The sequence below is a fragment of the Pararge aegeria genome, chromosome 4 (genome assembly GCF_905163445.1).
Source record: "Pararge aegeria chromosome 4, ilParAegt1.1, whole genome shotgun sequence".
Classification (NCBI taxonomy): Eukaryota; Metazoa; Arthropoda; class Insecta; order Lepidoptera; family Nymphalidae; genus Pararge; species Pararge aegeria.
Window position 1 is genome coordinate 9,481,711 of NC_053183.1, and position 22,667 is coordinate 9,504,377.

Here is a 22,667-nt window from a genome sequence, read left to right on the forward strand (position 1 = left end):
AATTTTGTAGTAACCACGATTGGTTAAATGTGTTTTAATATATTGCTAAAATTTGGCACGAAGGGATTCGCGTGATCTAAGTTTATAAATCAATCGTACAGCACTTTTCTGTAGTATAAATATAGTTCCTATATCAGCAGCTCTGCACCAAAAGGACTTCGAAAGGCATTAACATGTGTGTGCGTATGAACCATATACTCTTTGCTGTTGTCACTGTAATTAATGACCCCATTTGCCCTTAATGTAAACACAGCTGATCTAATGACAATTTTATACAGTTATTTCAGTAAAACAATCGAAACATAAGCTTTTCTTTATATGAATAATGTAGTCCATTGGCTTAATATCGAACTTGTATTTTTTTATATTTATGTATATTTTGTATAATTTTAAGAAACCTCCGTGTAAGCTGGGTGCGTCCCCTATTTCCCACGACAATATCAAATTGGTTTATCAATCAAAGCGGGAAGGATGCGGGAAGGATGCACTGCGGTGTCGGTGGTCAACGACCTTAGTGGGTGTAGGGTACTAGGGTACCAGATTTAATACTAATCATAATATTAAGCTCTAAGATATGAAAATGAAACGCCATTTGACGATATTGAAACCGTTTGTATGAACTGTACTGTAAGAAACTATGTATTACCTCATAAAGAATTATTTTTGTAAATTAACTAGGTAGGTACTATCTCTTATTTGTGAAAATAGTAAAAATTACTTTTTGACAACTTTTTCTTGAAGTTACAACACGATTTTCGACGACGAGCAAATTATTGTATAATGTTATTGAACATTAAGAACATAGAATCAAATTTGCAAAGCAAAACAAGATATAACTGTAAATAGATAACTGGGAAACGTAAGAAATAAGCAATAGAACGTAAAAATGCAATTTTTGGAACTTTTGTCTGTTTGTCTGTTGGGTTGTGTGCGCATCATGCAAAAACTACTGAACGGATCTGAATGCAATTTGGTACTTGGCATAGCTGATACTTGGGATTAAAATTAAAAAAGTACTTTTCATATTGAAAAGCAATAGGGTTCGTTTGGGATATGCGATGAAAGTTTATAGATTTTACTTCAAAACTTCGCCAGACCTTAACTGATTTTCAAAATTCTTCTTTTACCGGAAAGGCTGTATTATTAGTTTAATTTTGCCAAAATTTCAAGACCTGCTCAATATTGTTGTTGGTAGAGGAACTAATTGAAAAAGTACACCCGATTTTTAAACAAGAAAAAATATCTGTACAACTATACCTGGTCAATACTGTTGTTGGTAGAGGAATTAATTGAAAAGGTACACCCGATTTTCAAACAACAAATAATAACTTTAAAATATCTAATTCTTAATAACGCCTAAATGAAATGTTTTTTTACAGAATTCGAATTGTAGTAGATATCTTTACCTATTTGAGTCAACTAAGAGTGCGATGCTGTCTCCTAATACAACGGTTACTATTCGTTGTAAGGGATAAAAGCTGACTAGGTGTCAGCTTTTATCACAGGTACAGTAAATTCTCCGTCAAACCTCCAAAGTGGGTCCTATTTATTTACTAACCCCAGTTATCATAGATTACCCAGAACAATCTACAATTATTAGCCGCTTCTCAAATGAACTGTTCCTATGAGAGTTAAGAGAAAACAAAACAAACGGGGACGAAGTCGTGGGCAACAGCTTGTACCAAATATGATAATATAATATATGTAACATACATGTGAACAGCGGTTTTTCAGTTTGATGTTTTTGCAGAATTTTATCTAGATCATGCTATCATCTTGCTATTTGTTAAAGGTCATGAACGAGGATATGGTAATCACAGTCGTGAGTTCACCTACTTATATAACAAAGGTATAATGTTTAGATGTTTAACTATTATATTTAAAACGTAAGAATATATTATATAATGAATTATGCACTAACCTTTAGATACGGCATTATGTATTACAAACGGGATAACTCATAGGTAATAAGTGAAACATTTAATTATAATAAGTATCCTTTTTGGCGTATCTATTCATTTATAACCTAGGTCGATTTTAAATATAAGAAAATATCGTAATAAGAACAATTTTACTATCAAAAGTTAGAGTTTGAACAACTTATAAAGTATATACCTACATACATTTGTTTATCTATAATTAAACATTTTTTCACATTTATCATTTTTGGAGATTTAACCTTGTACACACAAATCCTCTTAAATACGATCAATGTACGTAACTCTCCGATACCACGATGCCAAGTGTGTTATTTTGTACCCGTTTGCTTATTCGATGGCGTGAAAGTTCACTACGATTTATATGGTATCGAAACAGCTTCATCTAGTGACTATATGATTTCCCAGTATTCTAACTAGCTGGCAGAATGTAAATATTTCTTTAAGTACATAATAACAATAACAATGCCTTTATTTGAAAGAGCGAGAAGTGTACAGAACAAGATCTTATTAAAATAAATTTAATACCTGTTTGTTGTATTGTGGCTTACAATCAATCACGAATGGCATGCAAATGTTTAGAAAAAAATTGTTAGAATTGTTACTGAAATTAAATTGCATACAATAAGAGAATGTCAATCCATCAAACAAAGTTAATATTATTATAATTATGTTTGAACGTTTGAGTCACGTGCTCAGACAGTCGCTTATAAACTAACAAACTTACTTTTTAAAAGAAAAATAAAATATTGAATGTTGCGTAGAAATCCTAAAGTGTAAACTATTTTTTAAAGTTGACTTCACACTTTGCAAATCTTGCATTTCTTGTTATAGTGGAGTTTAAAATAGTTACTGCTTAAGTTACTTTATGTCCCTGACGTAAAAATAAACATGCTTAGTCAGACGCTTTGGCAGTACAATTTTTTGGCACCAATTTACTATATTTACTCTGGATTTACGAGCGACCTGAATAAAAACCTATGAAGACGATTTGCAATAATATTAATATTTGTACGAAAAAAACACTATAGCAACAAGAGCAAGGTTTCTAACGGTGGGTTAAATGCCGTCGACCTAACAATCATGTATAAGACCACCGTCTTGTTAAACCGTTGGTTTAGTAGCAAGAACAAGTTCGTTGCTTCGCTTAGAGCGATTGTAGTGAGGCTGGTGATTTAAGACTTATTCACAAGAGGTTATAAGAAGTCATATCCGCTGTCGGACAATACACTGAGGTCAAACGACTCGCCGATTGTGTGCTCATCTAGAATGGGTTAGATACGTCCTGGCAATAGTACTTTTTTGATAACGTCCTGTTAGAGACCAATAACCGACATAATAAATAAAATCTCATAATGTATATAGCCAATTGTGTAAAGTTATCTACAAGCTAGTTTTTAAGGCTCCGTACCCGAAGGATGCCAGCTGGACCTTACTAATTCTTCGCTGTTCGTCAGTCCGTCAGTCCGTCCGTCCGTCTGAATGTATTCGATAAATTAAAATAGGTAGAGATTTGTTCTAATATACCAAAAAATAGTTGCTTTGCTCGATCCTAAAAATCTACAACGTGGATAAACCGCGGCTACGCTGTAACGACTGCGGCATATGGCCGACTTTCAGTGGCGTGCACTGGGTTCCTTACCAGAGTATGCATACGGCAGAAAAATAGCATAAAACGGCAAAAATCCTCCTCCTATACGAGTTATTTATCAATTTTAGGGTAGGCAGTGCTTTCGTGCACGTATGAAGTGCACGCCACTGCCGACTTTCATGTTAATCACAAAGATTGGGGAAAGCTAACGATCGACAGAAATTGATTTTGAGACAATATTTGAATGGTCTAACATAGACTAGCCAAGAAGTTACACTCCTGGTTTGGAGGAACCCTAGATGACAGAGGCAGGCATTCTAGATCTCATAATATAAACTCGATTTAACGATTAGTTAAACGCTGTTGCGGGCGTAGATAAACCATCATCTATTTATCTCTTAACAATAATTTCTCGACGCTATTTTTAAAGCACACATTTCGTTAACGTTGAAGGTCATTTTTACGCAATTCTCTAATTTTTTTAAATCTTGTTTTGAAATTATTATATTTTATTCTGTTTTGAAACACTGTGTTTTGGAACACTTTGTACCTAACAATACTTGTATTTATCGGGTTATGTAAACCTTAAAGTAAAACAAAATGTATTGGTTACCTTAAACAAATATAACTAAAGTGTTCGTGTACGAGAATAAAAACCCTTTAAAATTACTAAGAATGCATAAAAGACAAATTGTCGATGTCAACCTCTGTTTTTTTCCCTCAGAAAATTTTGCCTCTACAATGATTAATTTGCAAGTGACCGTTTTGAAGTCAACATCTCCTGAGGATGCTCTGGTGTCACAGCGAAACGTGCGTAGCGAGTACATTTTGGAAGATCTGTTTTGTTAAAGATTTACCCGGTTTTGGCTGATTATAGCAAATTAGGCTTAATGTTGATTGGGAATTCCGCAAAGCAACGTCTACCTCTTATAATATTTTTTTAGTTTTTGGTAACAAAGTTTCATATCGGTTCCAGATTACGGATAATTGTTTAATTGCTTTGTGAATGATGAACTTTGTGATAGGAAGCTGATACTTTATGAAATCTTCTATGGTTATAAGATTAACAGAAATGGCTTTCTTATGCTGAATAATCAGTTTTCCTTTTTGTTTTAGGCAAAGGTACAAAGAATCTCTAAATCTTGTTTAGATGAGCGAGTAATGTTTTATTATATCGAATAAGAAGATAGATTTATCTAACAATTAAATTAAAGCTGACGTCCGAGATACACTATTTGAAAATTTAATATAATAGGTATGGTATGGTATGATAGGTGTAACCCATGTATTGAAATTAATATTACAAGCAAGTTTACCACAATTTCAAGAATCTGCCATTGCTTATTCAACATCCTGTTAGTCAATAATTAGTTTTCTTACTCTACATCTTAGATGTGGGCGTTGTGTAGGTCCTTTTTTGGATCTCATACGCAAAAGCACATAATATCAGCTACCTACACTAAATATTATACTAAATCAAGGCATACTCCTTCATCTCATGGGCCATGGCTATACAAAATTACTGACCTAATGCTAACAGTTTCTTTTAAGTCCATTTCTAACAACTAAAATATATACGGATATCTCCACGTAAGGGATACTGTCAAGTCCTCATTCAAAATGTTGTATGGTTAAATTATTAAAACTGCTATTTAAAACTGACTTTCCGTATTTCAAACCGAACATAATAAGCCACGAAGACAAACAATTCTTTATAGTTAACTGTTCCATGTTCTTTTTCGGCGAAAATATAGGTTAATTTAGGTAACAAACAAACAAAAAAGCAGAAATACTTTCGTATTTATAACATAATACTAAGTATTTATATACAGAGATATTCTACTGAAAAGCTACTTAACTTACATAGGTAGGTCACAGTCACGGATATAAAAAATCGGATCTATCTATCTACCTACCGGCCAACGTCAATTTTGGCGTGAAGATGTGATGCTTTATGGGTACCGATCATGCACATAAATGAAAACTCGTATTCGCAAGTTCCACTTTGAAAAGACTGGTCAAGTACGTGTTAAGGAACCCGCATAAAGGTTCCGTGGCCAAGCCAAGACGACTTTATCAAAAAAGTTGTTTTTCGGTTTAAATATTTTCGATCTCCATAGAATTATTTCCATGTAAAAACCAGAGCAACTGCACTTTAAATTAATAGGTTTTTGTTCTTAGGTTAATGATTGCAAGAAAGTTATATTTTACGTTATTGCTAACCATTTCGTTCCTCCCAGAAACTATAGTTAAACTTGCACATGGTTTCGGTAAAAAGTTTCTATAACATTGCATCAAGTTAAGAGTTTCTAAAAGCGACGCTGCTTTATGATATTTACTGACATAATAGCCTACGGAACTCTAAAATCGGTTTAAACATTCGATACCATTTTATAGAAGTAGGTAAATTGTTAGAAAATTCATAATTACTTTTTAGTTCTATATTGACGTACCTACATTGCAATGAAGGAAAAAGGATTGTAAGTTTCTAATAAACGAATGAAAACCTAGTAGAAGTCCGTTTACTTTTTAATAAAACGCAAAGGTTTATCTCTATGTAGAGCCAAGTAAGCTATAAAAGTACATCAGGGAGTTCGTAACGTCAAACACTTACATTATATCCATAAAATATGTTAAACATAGCACGACACGATTCAACGATTTACGTATATATCCCCAGTGTAGATATTCGATAACATTCGGGGATTAGAAGGGCCAATGTTGATCACAGACCCATGCAGGGCTCTGGTTTTATTCACCTGTGTACACATCAATGGCAACCTTCCACCGGTAACACTATGATAGTATAGTTCACACAACGCCACTGTAAATAAACTGACGTGACTGGTAAATTAGCGCTACTATTGTTAAATAGACGGCGGACTGTACCACGCGGCGGCGGCGTTCGCGCGGCACTACTGACTGGCGAACGATAGCATGCCCGACCCTATGACTCCTACCACGAAACGTCTAACGACACTAAGCATCGCTGCTTTATCGCCACTTTGCGTACTTAAATCGCTAAAGTATACCCAATTGACTGGCACGATACGATCTTGGTACAGGGTGCGCTGTGTTGGCTTGGCACTGATAACAGGTACATAATATACCTCCTCGTTTCACTCGTTAAGTACACAAATGTACTGTGTGTAAACAACTTAGTACGAACTACAAATTGAAATCGCGTATTGTGTTAGGCTCACGCTGATAATGCCATCTGTATTTAACATCCACCGAACGTAGGAATACGTGTGACACTAACTTCTAAATCCACATTAATATACTCTTATTAGGTGTACCAAATTAAAGTCAGGGATAACTGAATAAAACCTGTCACGTTCGATTCTTAGGAAGCTCAGCAATTCAGCGTAGATTAAAATTATTTGCTAATACTAAGAAGGCAGGTTTCTTACAACAAATGTCAAAGACCTTTCTTGATATACTTGAGTAAGTATCTAATTTAACAACTTATACACAAAATATATATGTATATACTTTTTTGGTTTTTGCAAGTAGAGTAGGTAAGTTAAAAAGATAGATATGAGTAGATAAGCAACACTCATTCTATACATGGGATATCATATCCACATATGCTTACTTAATCGATATCGCTCTACCGTTAAAAAACTGAAAACATACAAATAAGTTTAATTTTAGCGGTGATAACGATGGGTAGGAGCTCGACTTCACATTCGGGGGCCCGAGTTCAAATCCCAGCACGCACCTCTAACTTTTCTAGTTGTGTGCGATTTAAGTAATTAAAATATAACTTGGTTCGACGGTGAATGTTCTCAAAGGTGTGTGGAGTCCACCAATCCGCCACTGAGCCAGCGTGGTGGACTACGGCCGTAACCCCTTCTCACTGTGGAAGGGGACCCGTGCTCTGTAGTGGCCCGGTAATGGGTTGATGTGATGATGAAGTTTATTTTAAACTTACTTTGTAAACAAACTTATAATAACGTACTCTCATATCTTATAATAAATTTGTTTAGTAAGTAAAGACAGGTGAAACAGAGCCCTAACAAGGTATGATATGTAGTTGAGGAGTTTTAACGAACAACGTAATAATTAACGGACCAAGTAGATTTACAACCTGATGGTAAGTGGAAAACCTTCGCCTAGCAACATCACACGGCATGCAAGGAGCACGTCCTGCAACACGCCCTGTGTCCATCAATTAGAGGCGTAGGTGTGCGTGGAGTTACAATGCACAGGCGACCACGCACCGAAATGCTGCTTATCGGCAGAAATAAGAATGGCGATACTACTTCCCCGGCACGAGCTCTGGCACTATAAGCTCTACTACTACTACCTCATTCATTTCAGGCTAAATCAACACACCAACCCTTTTAAACCGGATAGATATAATAACAGCTTGAAGCGTTGTATTTTTTGGTTTTTGTTGTGACTAAGACCTACCCTACTCAAAAGCTAAGTTAAAAGTTAAAGTCTCTTACACAACCGTTTTAGAAAGCATAAGACATAATAGTCTCTTATACACTAAAGAGGATCGTTTTACGTAAGAAATTTCTTATTTAGATTTACCTAGACTAAAGTTTGGACAGTAAACAAATGAAAAATCCTTTATAATAAGAGTTAATATAGAGTCACGCATTGTATAAGTTTTCCTCAAATCGATCAACATGATAAGAGGTCTTCAAGATTAGACAATTTAATATTGTGTAGAGCTTCGTCATCAAAATATATTTACGTAGGTACATTACCTAGATTACATTCCAGAATGTTTCGTAATAACTGTCTAATTTGTCTTACCAATAATTAGAAAAAATACCTTTTGAGTTTTCACCATTCCTTTTTGATTTTTTTTCGCCGATTAGAAAAGTTATCTTGGATATACTCGTAATCAGCGAATTCTATATTCCGAGTTTGTTGCTCGCAATATAAGAAAATATTAAAATTAGTTTTACTTTAACTAACTAGTTATATTTGGTTCCGAAGTGCCAACTCTACTAATCAAACTTAAAAATGAATCTGACAAGGCAGGATGACGGTGACGTTATTTCATATTAAGTTATATTTAAGTCCTTTAAACGTTTTTGTGTATGCTTGCAAAACCGTTGCAAGCCGGAACCCGTTCATGCAAAAGCTGGAACTGTAACTAGTAAACGAAACCTTTATATCCGCATTATGTACGTTACTCTTAATAAAAAATACCGATGTACAACTTTTGTTTGACGCCAGTGGCGTGCACTTCATACATGCACAAAAGCACTGCATATCCAAATTATTTTATATAACTCGTATTGGAGAGGAAATTTTCCATTCTATGCCATGTTTCTGCTTTATGCATACCCTGGTCGAAGACCCTGTGCATGCCACTGTATGACGCCCTAATTTTTTCTTTAAGATCGAAATATTATAATTTTCACTGATTAAGCGTATTTATATTTTAATGTAAGGAGAACGAAAGAAGGTAGAAATAACGGATCAAGCAGATGGCCCACCTGATTAAATGTTGCTTACATTTTGGCGTAGGTAAATTTAGGATATAAAATAATAAATAGTGCAAAGATCTGCCGATAAGTTTTTATGGAGAGTTTTTATGAGCCCAGCCAATTCAAGTTCAGCATAATGCCAAGCAAATTGCTTACGCATTTTTACGAGACATGCCAACTTTTTTATCCAGATAACTAAAAATAGACTTTATAACCGCACATTCATTGTGTTTCATAAAGTGCATTCATCACCCAGCGCAGCTTTGAATACATCGCGTGTGGCAGTTTCTGAGTCGGAACAATGACCAAAATAAAGTTGATCGCGGGGAGCTCGGCACGATATTTTGGCAAGTCGCTTGTGCGTGTCGCGGGCGCCCGATGATGCCATCGCCGTGGAGGATCGTGACGTCATCGCGCATTTTCCAAACGTGGCCGCCAGACGAAAATAGTCCCCGCCCCACCCCAGGCCCCTTGTACACCGTCACCGACGAATTTAGCGAGCAGAGCCGGCAAGAAGCGGACAGCCTTCGCAGTCAGATGTTTGACAACCATCCACTTGCATATTTCCAACGCTTTTTACTTTAGAATACAATCCAACCTTGGATGTTAGCTAATTTGCGCTTGCGACATCTATTTGTTAACAAAACAATAGATTGTATTATAGTAGTTAATTCTTGAAATAAATTTCACGTGAGATTTCAAGTTGCAAAATTATTTTAATTTATATGAAATGCCTTATCTATTAGCATGTCAGTTAACTATGATTAGTAATTTTTTTTTTTTTAATAATTATATTAAATATATTTTAATTTTACTTTAGTATATTATCTCGTAATTCCTTACAGTTATGGAGTGCTCGAATTTTACTGGTTTAGCGTACTGGAACGCTGTCCGTAGAGACCGGTGAGGGGTATGCTTTTAATATAACTGACATACCTCGTAACAGGTTAGCCCGTTACCATCTTAGACTACATCATCACCCACTACCAGCCATTAGGTGATATTGCAGACAAGAGCTACCTTGTAGGAAAATAAAAAAATTAAAAGCTTAGATGATTAATAAATGCTTTGATGAATATTAGACTTTACCAATTGACTTATTTTTAATTTTATTTCTGGAGAACTATCTTTGAGAACTATAACAAACAAATCATATATATATTTACTTTCATATATTCCTTGTAGAGCCCTCTACACTAACTTTATCATCGCGTCTGCGGTGCAGTCGAAGTCACTAGATTACCAAAGACATTTCTTAGAAGAGTAATTGTTATAGTAGACTTAGGATCATAGGAAATTTCTACTACCACAGTTTATTTTATTTATTAGAAGGTGATGCACTTCTTGCTAACTTTCGTCGATGTTATCTTAAATCAAAATCAACGTAGAAACTTTCTGAATTCAAATAACCTTACCCAGCCAGCCTTAAATGACATACCTTGACTACAAGGGAAAAAAATACCTTGACGAGCGTCAACAATATGAAAATATAGATACGTCATGGATATTTATGCTCTATCCAAACTGTTTTATTTCCCACTTTTAGCAAATAATTCAATATTTATTATTACGGAATTATTGTCACTAGTTTAAAGAATTTTTCGCATAGTATGGCTGCTTGGCTAAGTACTACAGAATCCCATTAGCAGTCGCCATGTTTATTCGCTGGATTTATAATATCCTCTAAATAATACCTACTGTTTTATGGTAACTGAAGTGTAAGTAGGTGCTTTGCTTGCTTTAATGTGCAAATAATTGGTGGATAACATATAGTTCATTTAAAACTAAAACTACGAGGGTTCCATATCGTTTAACCTTCAATAACAATGTCTACGACAAACAACCAATATAAACTGTTATCATTGGCCAATGAGTTGCCAATGTACATAACGTACCAATCAGTTTGATTCGATTTGATTTATAGGGGTACAAAGTTCAAGCCAAACAGTAAATTTAATTTTCATTAATTCAATTGGTTCCGACAAAGCTACCAACGAAGATACACTGGTAAACATTGACACTACGAAAAGTAAAAGGATTTAAACTACGAGTTTATACTCGTGGCTGTAAAATGGTACCAACTATACAGTCGTAGCTATAAAATAGTGTAAATACACTAGTATAATTCGCGCCATTAAAGAATTGATTTGTTAAAGGTAGCCGATGCTGTGGTATCTCGTTCCCACAATACAAGAGCGTACGCATATTGTGCGAATGATATAGATTGACATCGGCCGCCAAACCAGACTCCTATCTATGACTGTGCCGAACTTCATCCAGATCCGTTTGCAGTTCTGTCGTGATCAGTGGAAATTAATGAATTACCTATATAAGGCAGCTAATATCATGCAACCAAATACGTCGATAAAATCTATATCGGTTTTATTATTAATTAAATAACGCCTTAAGGCTTAAATGCTTAATGATTGTACAAAGGATGTTGATTAAAGCGCAAAAAGCGATTTGGTACGTCCGACAGATCGCTCACGAGTCACAAATGTGATCGACCTTGACTCTTGACAGCTCACACCTGGTATTACTTTCCGGAAGCCCATATTAGTCGATGACAAAAACTCGAATACAACTATTTTGATGACAGCAAGCTATAGGTACTTAATCCGGTATGAATTGCAGACATGGCAAAAAAAAATACTTTTAAGAAAACTCGCGCGGCGGTCTATCCTTTGCCCATAGGTAGAGAATTCCTCAAACTCTATTTGAGAGTAGGAAATTAAAATCTGGCAAGCATTTATTACTACTTCCCTAATTATATCAGAGATTTGAAGTTTGTGAGGTCGTCTTTGTTTCACGCAGCAACACAACACAGGAATGGCATGATTTTATGCATAGAGAATAGAGATACGTACATAGTTTATGAGCCGAAGTAACATGTTATTGCTTCTTTATGCAAAAATGGCTGCAAACTAAATTTTGATATAATCTGTTATTAAGGCATCTGGCATATCTACATATACGGGTGCTAGTAACAAAGCTGAAGAATTGTTTCGGGCGAGTATGAAAAGAATCGTGGCATAGGCTATTTAACACACGCTTCGACCCTTAGGAGTCGAAATGCGGGCGGGCATTGCGACGCGGTGGGTCGTAGAACGAATGGTTGTAAGAAATGTATCGGAAGTTGTACGCGGATTAAGTCGCGGAGAAGCACTAGTTCAATATTATAAAAAATATAAATGATAGTTCGTTGGTGTATTTGCTTTCAGTGGTAGGAATACAGAATGCGAATATGTACCTAGTATGCCTAAATAAGGGACGTTGCAGTTTTCATTGTGCCATAATGTACACAATTTAAGAAAATACTACTACTGTTTTGCGTCATTTAAGAACTTGACCTATATTCAAAATACCTAAAAGTACTGTATTCAAATAAAGACCTTTGTTTAAATGCTTGTTCTCCATTATATCTTAAAACTCTACCAATACGCACTTGGCGCTAGGTGAATAAAAGTCCAAACTTTCCCGTCCTGAGAGAGGACCCGTGCTCTATAGTGGTCCGGTAAAAGTTTAATAATGATGGGCGCAGACACTCTTTCCCATAGAAGAGAGCCGTAAGGAAAACGACGTCATTAGAAAATCGTTCCGAATTCAGACGCTATGATCGCATACAACTGTCTTCTTCTTTTGGCGTCTGGCTTATTGACGAACCAATGACGTCAGTGTGATATTGGTACCACAGTTGTGGTAGATATTTAAAAGATCGCAAGATGTATCGCAAAGATTTTGTTATAATAGCTTTTATAACAAAAAGCCAGCATACAAGAAAGGCATGAAACAGTGACGACTCGCTTCGTATTCTCCTTGTAGTGCTACTTGTTGCGTTAAATTATATTGTACTAGCTATTGCCCGCGACTTCGTTTGCGTTTGATTTTGTTTTTTGATGTGGCATTCAATTTAGTTGTAGTTCTAAAAAAAATTAAAGTATTCACTATTGCTAAGCCTTAAATGAGGGGGTTGCTGCTGCCGCTGAGGAGTTCTGTCCTCTATCTGCAACCACATTCATCAGATCTACACAAAGTTCGGGCAAAATTAAACACATATTATAACCTCTATAGTACAAAAATAATTATTTAAATCGGTTATAATTTGTCGGAGTTATCACTTTTATCCCCTCTCCCAAAGGAACCGAGCTTAATGTCGGGATAAAAAGTATCCTATATTACTTCTAACACTTCCAAGAATATGTGTACAAAGTTTCTTGAGGATCGGTTAAGTAGTTTTTGCGTCAAAGCGTAACCAACAAACTTACATTCACATTTCTAATATTAGTAGGGAAGTAGGGAAGTAGGGATAGGGATAGGGATGACATTTTGGAGATGCGTCTCCATCACTGACCTCTATTTTACTATAAAATATAATAGATAGAGGTCAGGGCAGCGGCGATAGCCCGGTAGGACTTCGACTTCACTTTCGGGGGGGGCGAGTTCGAATCCAAGCACGCACCTCTAACGTTTTTATGTTACGAGTATGTGTATTTTAAGCAATTAGAATATCACTTGCTTCAACGGTGAAGGGAAACATCGTGAGGGAACCTGCCTGAGAGTTCTCCATAATGTTTAATGTTCTCAAAGGTGTGGGAAGTCCACCAATCCGCACTGGGCCAGCCTGGGGTACTACGGCCTTAACCCGTTCTCATTGTGGGAGGAGACCCGTGCCCTGTAGTGGGCCGGTAATGGATTGATATGAGGATGATGATAAGTGGTCAATGGTCTCAATTAGTTCAAAGTTACAATAAAAAGTTCTATTATAACAAATGTTTGAAAAGCTTGGGGATGAGTTGCTCTATGTAGAGACGAAATGAGTTCAAAATGCGTTTTCCACGTATTTACGATAACTATATCATATAAAAACAGGGTAACGGAACTGAATCTATGTCATACGGAATCAGGTTTGCAAATGTTGACACAGACTCTTCAAGGCCCTTTGTTCTACAAAACAAACCTATCACAATAAACACGTAATAAATTGGATATATTTTCTTACAGGAAAAATATAGGTTGAGAGGTATATGGAAATGTTTAAATGCTAATAAATAACTAGCTGTTGGCCGCTTTCTACGTCCGTGCTTTTACGATTTTTAAAAATCTTGGTAAACGTTTGTTTTCCTGGGATAAAAAATAGCCTTTGTTACTCCGTTCTTTTAACTAACTTTATTCAAGTTGATTAGTTGCTAAGGTAGGGGGGCGTGAAGGACAAACAAACACACTTTCGCATTTATAATCGATTTTCAATTTTAAATATTTTTTGGGAGCCTTCTGTGTTCGTTAGGTTGCCCTTCTTTCACGCAGTAATTCTCACATTTATAAAATGAAAAGGGTACTAGAGATCCATTTTAGTGTACATACAGGAAAAATGTAGTATACATTCAGTTAAACGTTGATTTTTGTCTTTGCTTTTTTTGGTTTTAATTAATAAAGAGATACCTTCATGATACAATTCAGAACTATATTGTAAGAAAGTGGTACAATTACCTCATAAAATATACATGTCAATAGCTTACAGTATCGGCCCGGAAATATGAACGAGGGCGAAGTTTGTAATAATATACCAAGGTATAGAGGGGCAGATAAGATAACGTGCTCGAGCACTGCGCAAACAGTTCGCATTTCAGCGTTTAACGAAATTCAGCGTTCTGCGGCGGTCTTTCATGCCATTCATTGCTGAAAACGCGCGCGACATTCAATCGGTTCCGAGAAATACGCCCGTGTTTCCTGGAAGCGCTACTATTGGCGCACACACGCTCACAGTGTCAGTACAGCACACTATCGCCTCGCCCACGGCCCTGATAACATACAACCGTGACGAGACGTATCGGTACACTCATTAACGAACTCATATTGCGTGCCCGGCTCAGCTTACATGTAATCAAACAATTCGCTCGACACAACTTATGATGATGCAGTCAAAGTAGACAATAGCAGAATGGCACAAAGATTGGATAGCATCTACGCACTACACGCAAGTGTTGAGTAGGCGTAATACTTCACTCAAATGAATTAAATGTTTTATAACTCTTACTTTTGCCTTCGTGCTCGGATAGGGTTGCCAGGTTTATCCTTTTCGTTACCGGGATATTTCTGGGGTAACATTACTACATTGATGTTACGAAAATGACGTAGAATACATGAAAAATGTATTTATCTAAAATATAACGCACGCGAGAAGCGATCACGAAAATTTTACTTTCCAAGTTGCTAGAAAGCTGTTCCTTGAAGCTGATCCGGGACTATAACGACTATCCGGTAAGGGTTAACCTGTGGGTAGATTGTAACTATCGGCTTTAATATATCATAGAGATTTACATCTGATACATTAAAGATTATTTTATTTTTCAATAGATAAATGAAACGGGAAGCCCGTTTAAAATAAAGAAATTACTTAAGCCTTTTGCTGCAATTGTTGCATCTGTATATCGTGTCATTTCCCAATTAAATGGGGTAAGTTGGTACAGTAACTTTTGGTCGATCGACAACAGTGGCGTGCACTTCATACATGCTCAAAAGCACTGCATACCCAAATTATTTTGTATAAGTCATATTGGAGGTGAAAATTTCCATTTTGTGCCATGTACCTGCTTTATGCATACCCTGGTCAAAAACCCTGTGCACGCCACTGATCGACAAGTATAGTGCACTTTACGGTACTATACTACAGTTGTGGAATGATACTAAATTAAATAGCATCTACGCACTACAATTAGCAGAGTTGTTATTGACTAATTCACGTTGAGATTTCCGGGAAACGAAACGTCGCGTCGTGTCGCAGTAAATTAAACTCGGTCTCTGGAATTTTATTGCCTCAGGACTCACGAACGGTTGCGAATTACGTAGTTAGACAGCATCTCTACTAATATTATAAATGCGAACGTCGGTTTGTTGATTTTTAAGTCCATTTACTTGGATGACATAACATATATACTGTACTAGAAGTGCCCGCGACTTCACCCGTGATTCTTTCTGTTTTTTATTAAACGCACGAAAACCGGATAGTTTTCCCGATATAAAATGTATCCTATGTCGTTCCGGGGAGCTTTGCGACGACTTTTTTTTTTGAGTAAAACAAAGGTAATAAATAATTAATAAATAAACAGAAACACTTTCGCATTTACAATGTTAGTATTACTCATTGTAATATTATAAGGTTTGTTTGGGGATTTGTCGTACTTTTACGCAACATTTTCGCATTACTTTCGCTAGGGATCGTAAGCTAGGGTAAGTACGTTTCTAGGGAATTTGGAAGTAAAAAATATTACATCCAATGTTCCGTCATGCCAACCCCGCGCTATCACGCCGCAATAAATGTTTTCTAAAGCCCTCTCCCAAGTTGAGGGTTTGCCCATAATCACTACGCTAGGTAGACGGATCGGTGATTGCAGAAGTTAGTAATAGTAGCAGAGGACGATGCTGCCCGTGCAGCGGGAAGACAGGGGGTAGTGACAAATATACTCTGACCTGCCGTCTCCACAAGGCATAATAGAAGTTTTACATAAATAATAATTTGGAGTGGATGAAGTGAATAAGTAGTTACTAGTTAGTCGTTGACGTATCCAACGAGGAAGGGCTCAATTCAATAGAACGTTTGCTGATCGTCGGGGTCAGCGGAGCAATGGTAGCGGTCAATAATGATGATTCGACGTATGAACTCATGCTAATAAATATCAATTAACAAACCTTTTAGCATTCAAGACGTCTTATTTAGTTCTTTGTTTAGTTATAAACATCCATAAATGAGGTATTAAGCGATAACTAGGTTAGCCGATAACCGATTGGTATTAGGTATATTTTTCGGTATGTCTACCGAAATAGGGACCGATATACCGAAGTATAATAAAACTAGCGTGGATTAACTCGTGTTAATGTACATTCGTGTTGCATTTTTTCCATCCCTTGGTACTCCGTAATAGGTAGTACTTTTAGTACTAGATGATAGGTGCCCTGTGTCCTATTCTGTACCCCCGAAACTTGTATGCAATATTTCACTATGATTAATAGAGTAGATAAACGCGTACCCACAAACTCATATTCACATTTATGATATTGGTTGGGATTTTAACGAATTTAAGAAAACTTTCTGACAGTTTTATTGTGAGATTTTAAACATTTTTACCTTTGTTTTTTTTTTCTTTAAAAAAATAAATAAATAAATATTACTTACACATACATAAATATACATACATAATACATAAATAAATCTACGGATTTTAAAATGTACCAGAGCTGGAATTCATGTGGACTTTAAGTACAAGCAACTACGACGAATGACACACCTGACGTAATTCGGAAATGGTTCAGATATGCAAAACCTCATTAATTAGAAAATTGCACACTTATTTAGGGTTTGGTTTGGCACTATGCTTACTTGGTTTAATACTGACGGACGTAGGCTTCTTTAAGCCCGAGGGTTAAACTTATTTCTATGGGAATTCAAAATTCTACGTGTCCGAAGTTGCGGGAGTCAGCTCCGAAGTTGCGGGAGTCAGCTAGTTTGCCATATTACTATACCTACATAGCATGCACGTGTCAAGAATAATTGAAATTTAAAAAGCGTCTCTTTGTCTTTTGTACGAGTAACTTATCAACTGGAATGACGTCAACCTGCACGTTTCGTTGATGTCACTGTGTAAAAATTTAGGTTTCGATCAGGTAGGTAAGTAACGTATATTATACCTATTATAATATCTAAGTGCAAATGATAAAAGCCTGAAAGATCTCCATAATTTTCTCAAAGGCTTATTAAGTCCATCCGGGATCCGTTAGTATTGAATATTTGATGAAACTATTTTTGATCGAATTTTTGGTCAAAGAAATTTCGACGGGTCATTTTGACTTTCGTACGTGAATGTGGGACAACTTAAACCTTTCTATCTTTACATAGTATATAAAGAATTCACCCCCTCTGTTTGTACGCTTAGGTCTTTTAAAATACACAACGGATTTTTATGCAGTTTTCATCAATAGATAGAGTAATTGAAGAGGAAGTGTTACATGTAGTATTCAAGTATATTATAGTACAGAAAAGCCTAAAAATAAAAAGCTAAAGAGGGTCGCTAGTATATATTATTTAAAATCGAAAGGGTCGTGTGTTGACATACTTATCACAAAAACTACTTCACGTGGGTATTTAACTAGGCAACTTAATAATTTGTAGATGTCAGCTAAGAACGGATACTTGGAAACTTAATAAATTGTATGAAAGTCCTATGTTTTGATGTTAGACACCAAAATTCGCATTTAGTTTTAAAATGTATAAATAAAAAAACTTTTTTTATATCAAACCCATACAGAGCTAGTTTATATTAGTTCAGTAAAGCATTAAGCTAAAACTTTTTAAGGTATGCTTACTTGGTGAAACTGGAGGTAGCTGCATGACCCGCGGCTTCGGCCCGCTCGGCAGCCGCGTCCACCATGCCTCAGCATCACGAGCATCACTGACTGTTACCACCTCACCACCACCTCACTGTCACTACCACAATTTCACAACACATTACACACACTACCCTCCCCCTTATACCTTCCAGTTGCGAATGGGTGTAACTAAACGGCGCAATCGCTTGCGGTTTACTGTCATTAGAACTTCGAAGATTAATCAATTACTGTCACCACAGTGTACACCACTGGTAATACCACATATCACTATACCGAAATCTAGATTTTATATCCCGATTTACTACCGAGAGGTCACCGCCGTACAGTTATGTCACTTAGGAATTACTATCATCACCAATCAAAGTCACAATCTATTGAAACAGAAAAAATAATGCGGTTATAACTTTGCCATCACCTGACCGCGCTTCTACTAGCATGCCCAAACAAAATACAAAATATGGCAATAAGGCCACACCCGGATACCTGTTACAATATCCGATACTCCGTCACTTCTCATAAAATATCATCAGAACTGGGGTTGGATCTGAAACAAACGAAATCGATACATGTATATAATAAGTATAAAAAATTATTCCTATTTGCCTTGCCGTAACTTTAGAAGCACTTTACTGATTACATCCATATTTTATTAAACATTTTCTAAAACTTTGAGCAAGGTTAGAAATAAAGAAAATTGCAGTGAAAAGTAGAAAACTTAAGAAAAGTTAAAGACTAAATAATAAACTTTTCCATTGTTTAACAGCTGCATAGGTCGGAATCTATACATATAATAATCTGATATATAAAATTCTCGTGTTTTAGTGTTATTTCTTTTTTTACGTATTCGGTAGGTCTAGAATCGGTCGAAATATATATTTTCAACCCTTAAATGATATAAGGTGACCCTTAAAATATTTTGTTTTATTTTGTAGACAATATTTTTATTGTCTACAAAATAATTTTGCCTAAAAATTGCCTAAAATAAGCGCGGACGAAATCGCGGGCAACAGATGGTATAAATTCATCTGTACGATAATTTGTCTATCATCTGGACGGATTTAGATTAATGTTTGGGTGAATATTTCAATGTGTTCCTGGATGGTTTGAAAACAAAATTGGACCCGGTAGATTGCGCTGCATTAACGCAATCCGCGAAAATCAGGAGAATCTGTATGGTGTATTTTTGACGTGACAACGTCTTATAATTCGATGGAGCCGGCTGCACGCACGAAAATACAAGACATATGCGGCGTTACCTCGCTCTGAGGCGTTCCATTCAAGGCTTGAAGTGCAAGCGAGAGCGCGGAACGAGCGACAAAGAGGCACATGTCTCTCTCCTACTTGAGTTAGCGATGCGTCCGCGTGGACAGATTCTATACAATAATACATTTACATGTTTTCGGCAAGGATGAAGTGCATTGAAAAGTGAATGTGGTGTCGATTGTTCATAGCAACGATAATATCTATCAAACAAATAAAATTAAAATTTTCTTTTGAACAAATGCAACCATTGCATCAGTATTTTCTTCCGACGTTGTTACGTTCAACTATCGTCAGTAAGCTGACTTTATAGACAACAATTTTTTTTTTAAATGTCTTCAATCCTCATACTCCACACAAAACAACAGAGTGTAGTCAATTAATCTTAATTTTCATAATATATCATGGATTTCCGTAAACGCCTGCTTCTATCCAATACTCACAGGATGACGCTTACCGGGTCCGCTAGTCTTTTATAGTTTTGTAACCGTTACGTATCTACAAACCTTTTAAACAAATCAGCCGCCTAGAAATAAACTAGTGCGCAGGTCAGGGCGTTTAAAAGACGTACCCAAAGAATTTAGTACATACAGAAACCGTGTATACGACTAATATTGAAGCGCCAAAAACCACTCTACTTCAGAATGGTTTCTCGAACAACCGCTTAGTCACTTCACACCATTTATCAGTTGACAGTAATTGGTTTACCTCTTATGTTCTAAACTTTAACCATAAAATGGGAGAATGCGAAAAAGTTCGTAAGCTAGCAACATTCCACGGTTGTAGTGAGACGTGCGTGGCGCGTTTTGTCTATTTTTGGACACAATAATGGAGTTGGAAAAATAATGGCTGAATGGATTCTGTATGTTTTTAAGTCAGTGGACATATCTAATCTGCATTGCAAACTTAAGGCCGCCCTAGACGATGCACCGCTAGCAGGGGCAGGAAACATTTTTCTCCCCAAGGAATAGACACTTTAGTATTCTTTATATACTAGTTTTTCCCCAGAGCTTTATCAACTCATCGAGCATTGGCGCACGTGTAGAAATAATATCCACATAATATACTTGTAATAATAAATGGAAGTAAACTTCTCTGTTGCCGTGCAAAAATAAACGAGGGTAAGCTTTTCCTATTCCCTGTTAACATGCTTTGACAGGTGGAACGTTATCCGTTATCCCTAAATGTTATCCCTTGTCAGGGGATATAAAAGGGAGATATAATTTTAATCTCCTGCCGTACAAATAAAATATGTGTAATAATAAACGGGGGTAAACTCTCCCTATTTCATGTTCCAGTGCTTTACCAAGTGGACACTTTAATTATATCCCTTGTCAGGGGATATAATCAGGGAATAAAATTTTAATCTCCCGTTCGTGCTAGCTCTGCTGCCTATGGTAGTACTGCTGAAGTGGGCTTTGCGACGTTCAAGGTGCTCAAGATCTTAGACTACTATACTAACTAAACCGGTTAAGTACTTAATCTGAAAAAGCAACTCGCATACAAAAGATTGTAGCTCTTCTTTTGGGTTTTTCGTATTTTTTTAAACTAGGCTTGTAGTTTAAAAAACAGTAGGTCCTATACCTATTTGGTGTCTATACCAAGACATGCATGTATCACAGGGCGTCTGCATAACTTGCATGTCTCCGCGGACGCGGTCTGGACGTGTTGTTCGGGCCTTCATCATCATCATATCAACCGATAAACGTCCACTGCTGGACATAGGTCTTTTGAAGGGAGTTCCAAATTCCACGGTTTTTTGCCACTTGTGTCCAGCTGCTTTCAGGGAAGGCCAAACCCCGGCAGGTAACGCCTAAGGACACGGGTTCAGCCTGGGACTATACCAAGAAGCGCTAATTTCACCTTATTTTGGGCAGAGTCCGCTGTTTCGTGCATTACCATCCTGTGCGACCAAAACCCAATACGATACGCCATTTTGAGGAAGAGAATGATTCGTGTCGTTTTATTTCTATAAATGCCAAGCGTAAGTAGGGATTTCAGAGTAAAACCCAAACTAGAAAATGCCTTTACCTAAAATATATTTCTTGGTTTCGTTCGGCTCAATTAAAGAGTTGGCTGAAAAAAAATGAGCAAATCTTCTAATGAACTACCGAGAAATCGATATTTGTATTTTTCACACAATTGTCAAACAAATCTAGTTTAACAAAATACAAGCCCGATTTACACATCTAATTTCTGTTTTTTTTAAATATTTTTTCGATAGTAAAATGTAAAAACAAGGATTCAGTTTAGTGCCAACAATAATTATGGTCCAAACCAACCGCTGGAAGAGCTGGTCACCCTACTTTACTTCAAAACATTGAAGAGTAAAATCTTAGTTCCTTATAATTTAAGAAGAGTTCGAATCCATTTCATATCCATTCATTCATTATTTTATTCAGGTTATACAATAAATACTTAAGTGGGTACATTCATTAGCTAAATATCGATTTTCATTTATTTTACTTCGCGCACTATTGACAAATTCGCAATCAAACTTACTTATCAAGGCAATGATGCCCACTACGATGTATCTACTATACCTACCATATTATTATGAGATCATCGATACAGCAAATAAATTTAAATATGACTCACCGTTTATATACTAGCTAGTAGCTACAGAAAGACCGTGTAGGTTATCATTATCACTCACTTAGTACATACATACGACACACACGTCACATATTTCAATATTATTCAAGGGGTCAGAGACGAAAATATTTCAATGTTATTGTTACAACGCAAACACATTGTTCCGAACAAATAGCGAAGTACTTTTAATGTATAAATAAATCTTAATGCTTTTCAGAGAGGATGAAAGAGAAACAATAAAACTTCTCCCGAGTCGAGTTCCAATTTCTGTATTGAATTTCTGTAAATTGAACTTGTGGTGCCATCTATGATGTTTTTGTGCAACCGTCCCAATCTATATTATAATGCTGCCAAATTAAGGAGAATACCACCCGCATTTATTAATTTTATCAATTCAATACTTGTGCTTTTGATAGGACAATTGTTTGATTGCTAGAGAAATATATC

The 22,667-nt window shown here is 36.2% G+C and overlaps 1 protein-coding gene across 2 annotated transcripts in view; it reads right to left on the reverse strand.

The window, feature by feature from the left end:
- LOC120623219 overlaps positions 1–22,478 on the reverse strand; it is an 87,232-nt gene extending 64,754 nt beyond the window's left edge. The window contains exons 1-2 of one of the 2 annotated variants that reach the window (XM_039889111.1): positions 22,224–22,478; positions 18,849–18,909 (exon numbers count right to left, since the gene is read on the reverse strand). Coding sequence is in view for 1 of the 2 variants with exons in the window: in XM_039889110.1 (XP_039745044.1) it covers positions 18,342–18,406 (65 nt within the window). In the remaining variant the exon portion in view is untranslated. Of the gene's footprint in view, positions 1–18,341; positions 18,910–22,223 lie in introns of both variants that reach the window. The other variant, XM_039889110.1, reaches the window with a different exon arrangement.
- Positions 22,479–22,667: the final 189 nt, after the last annotated feature.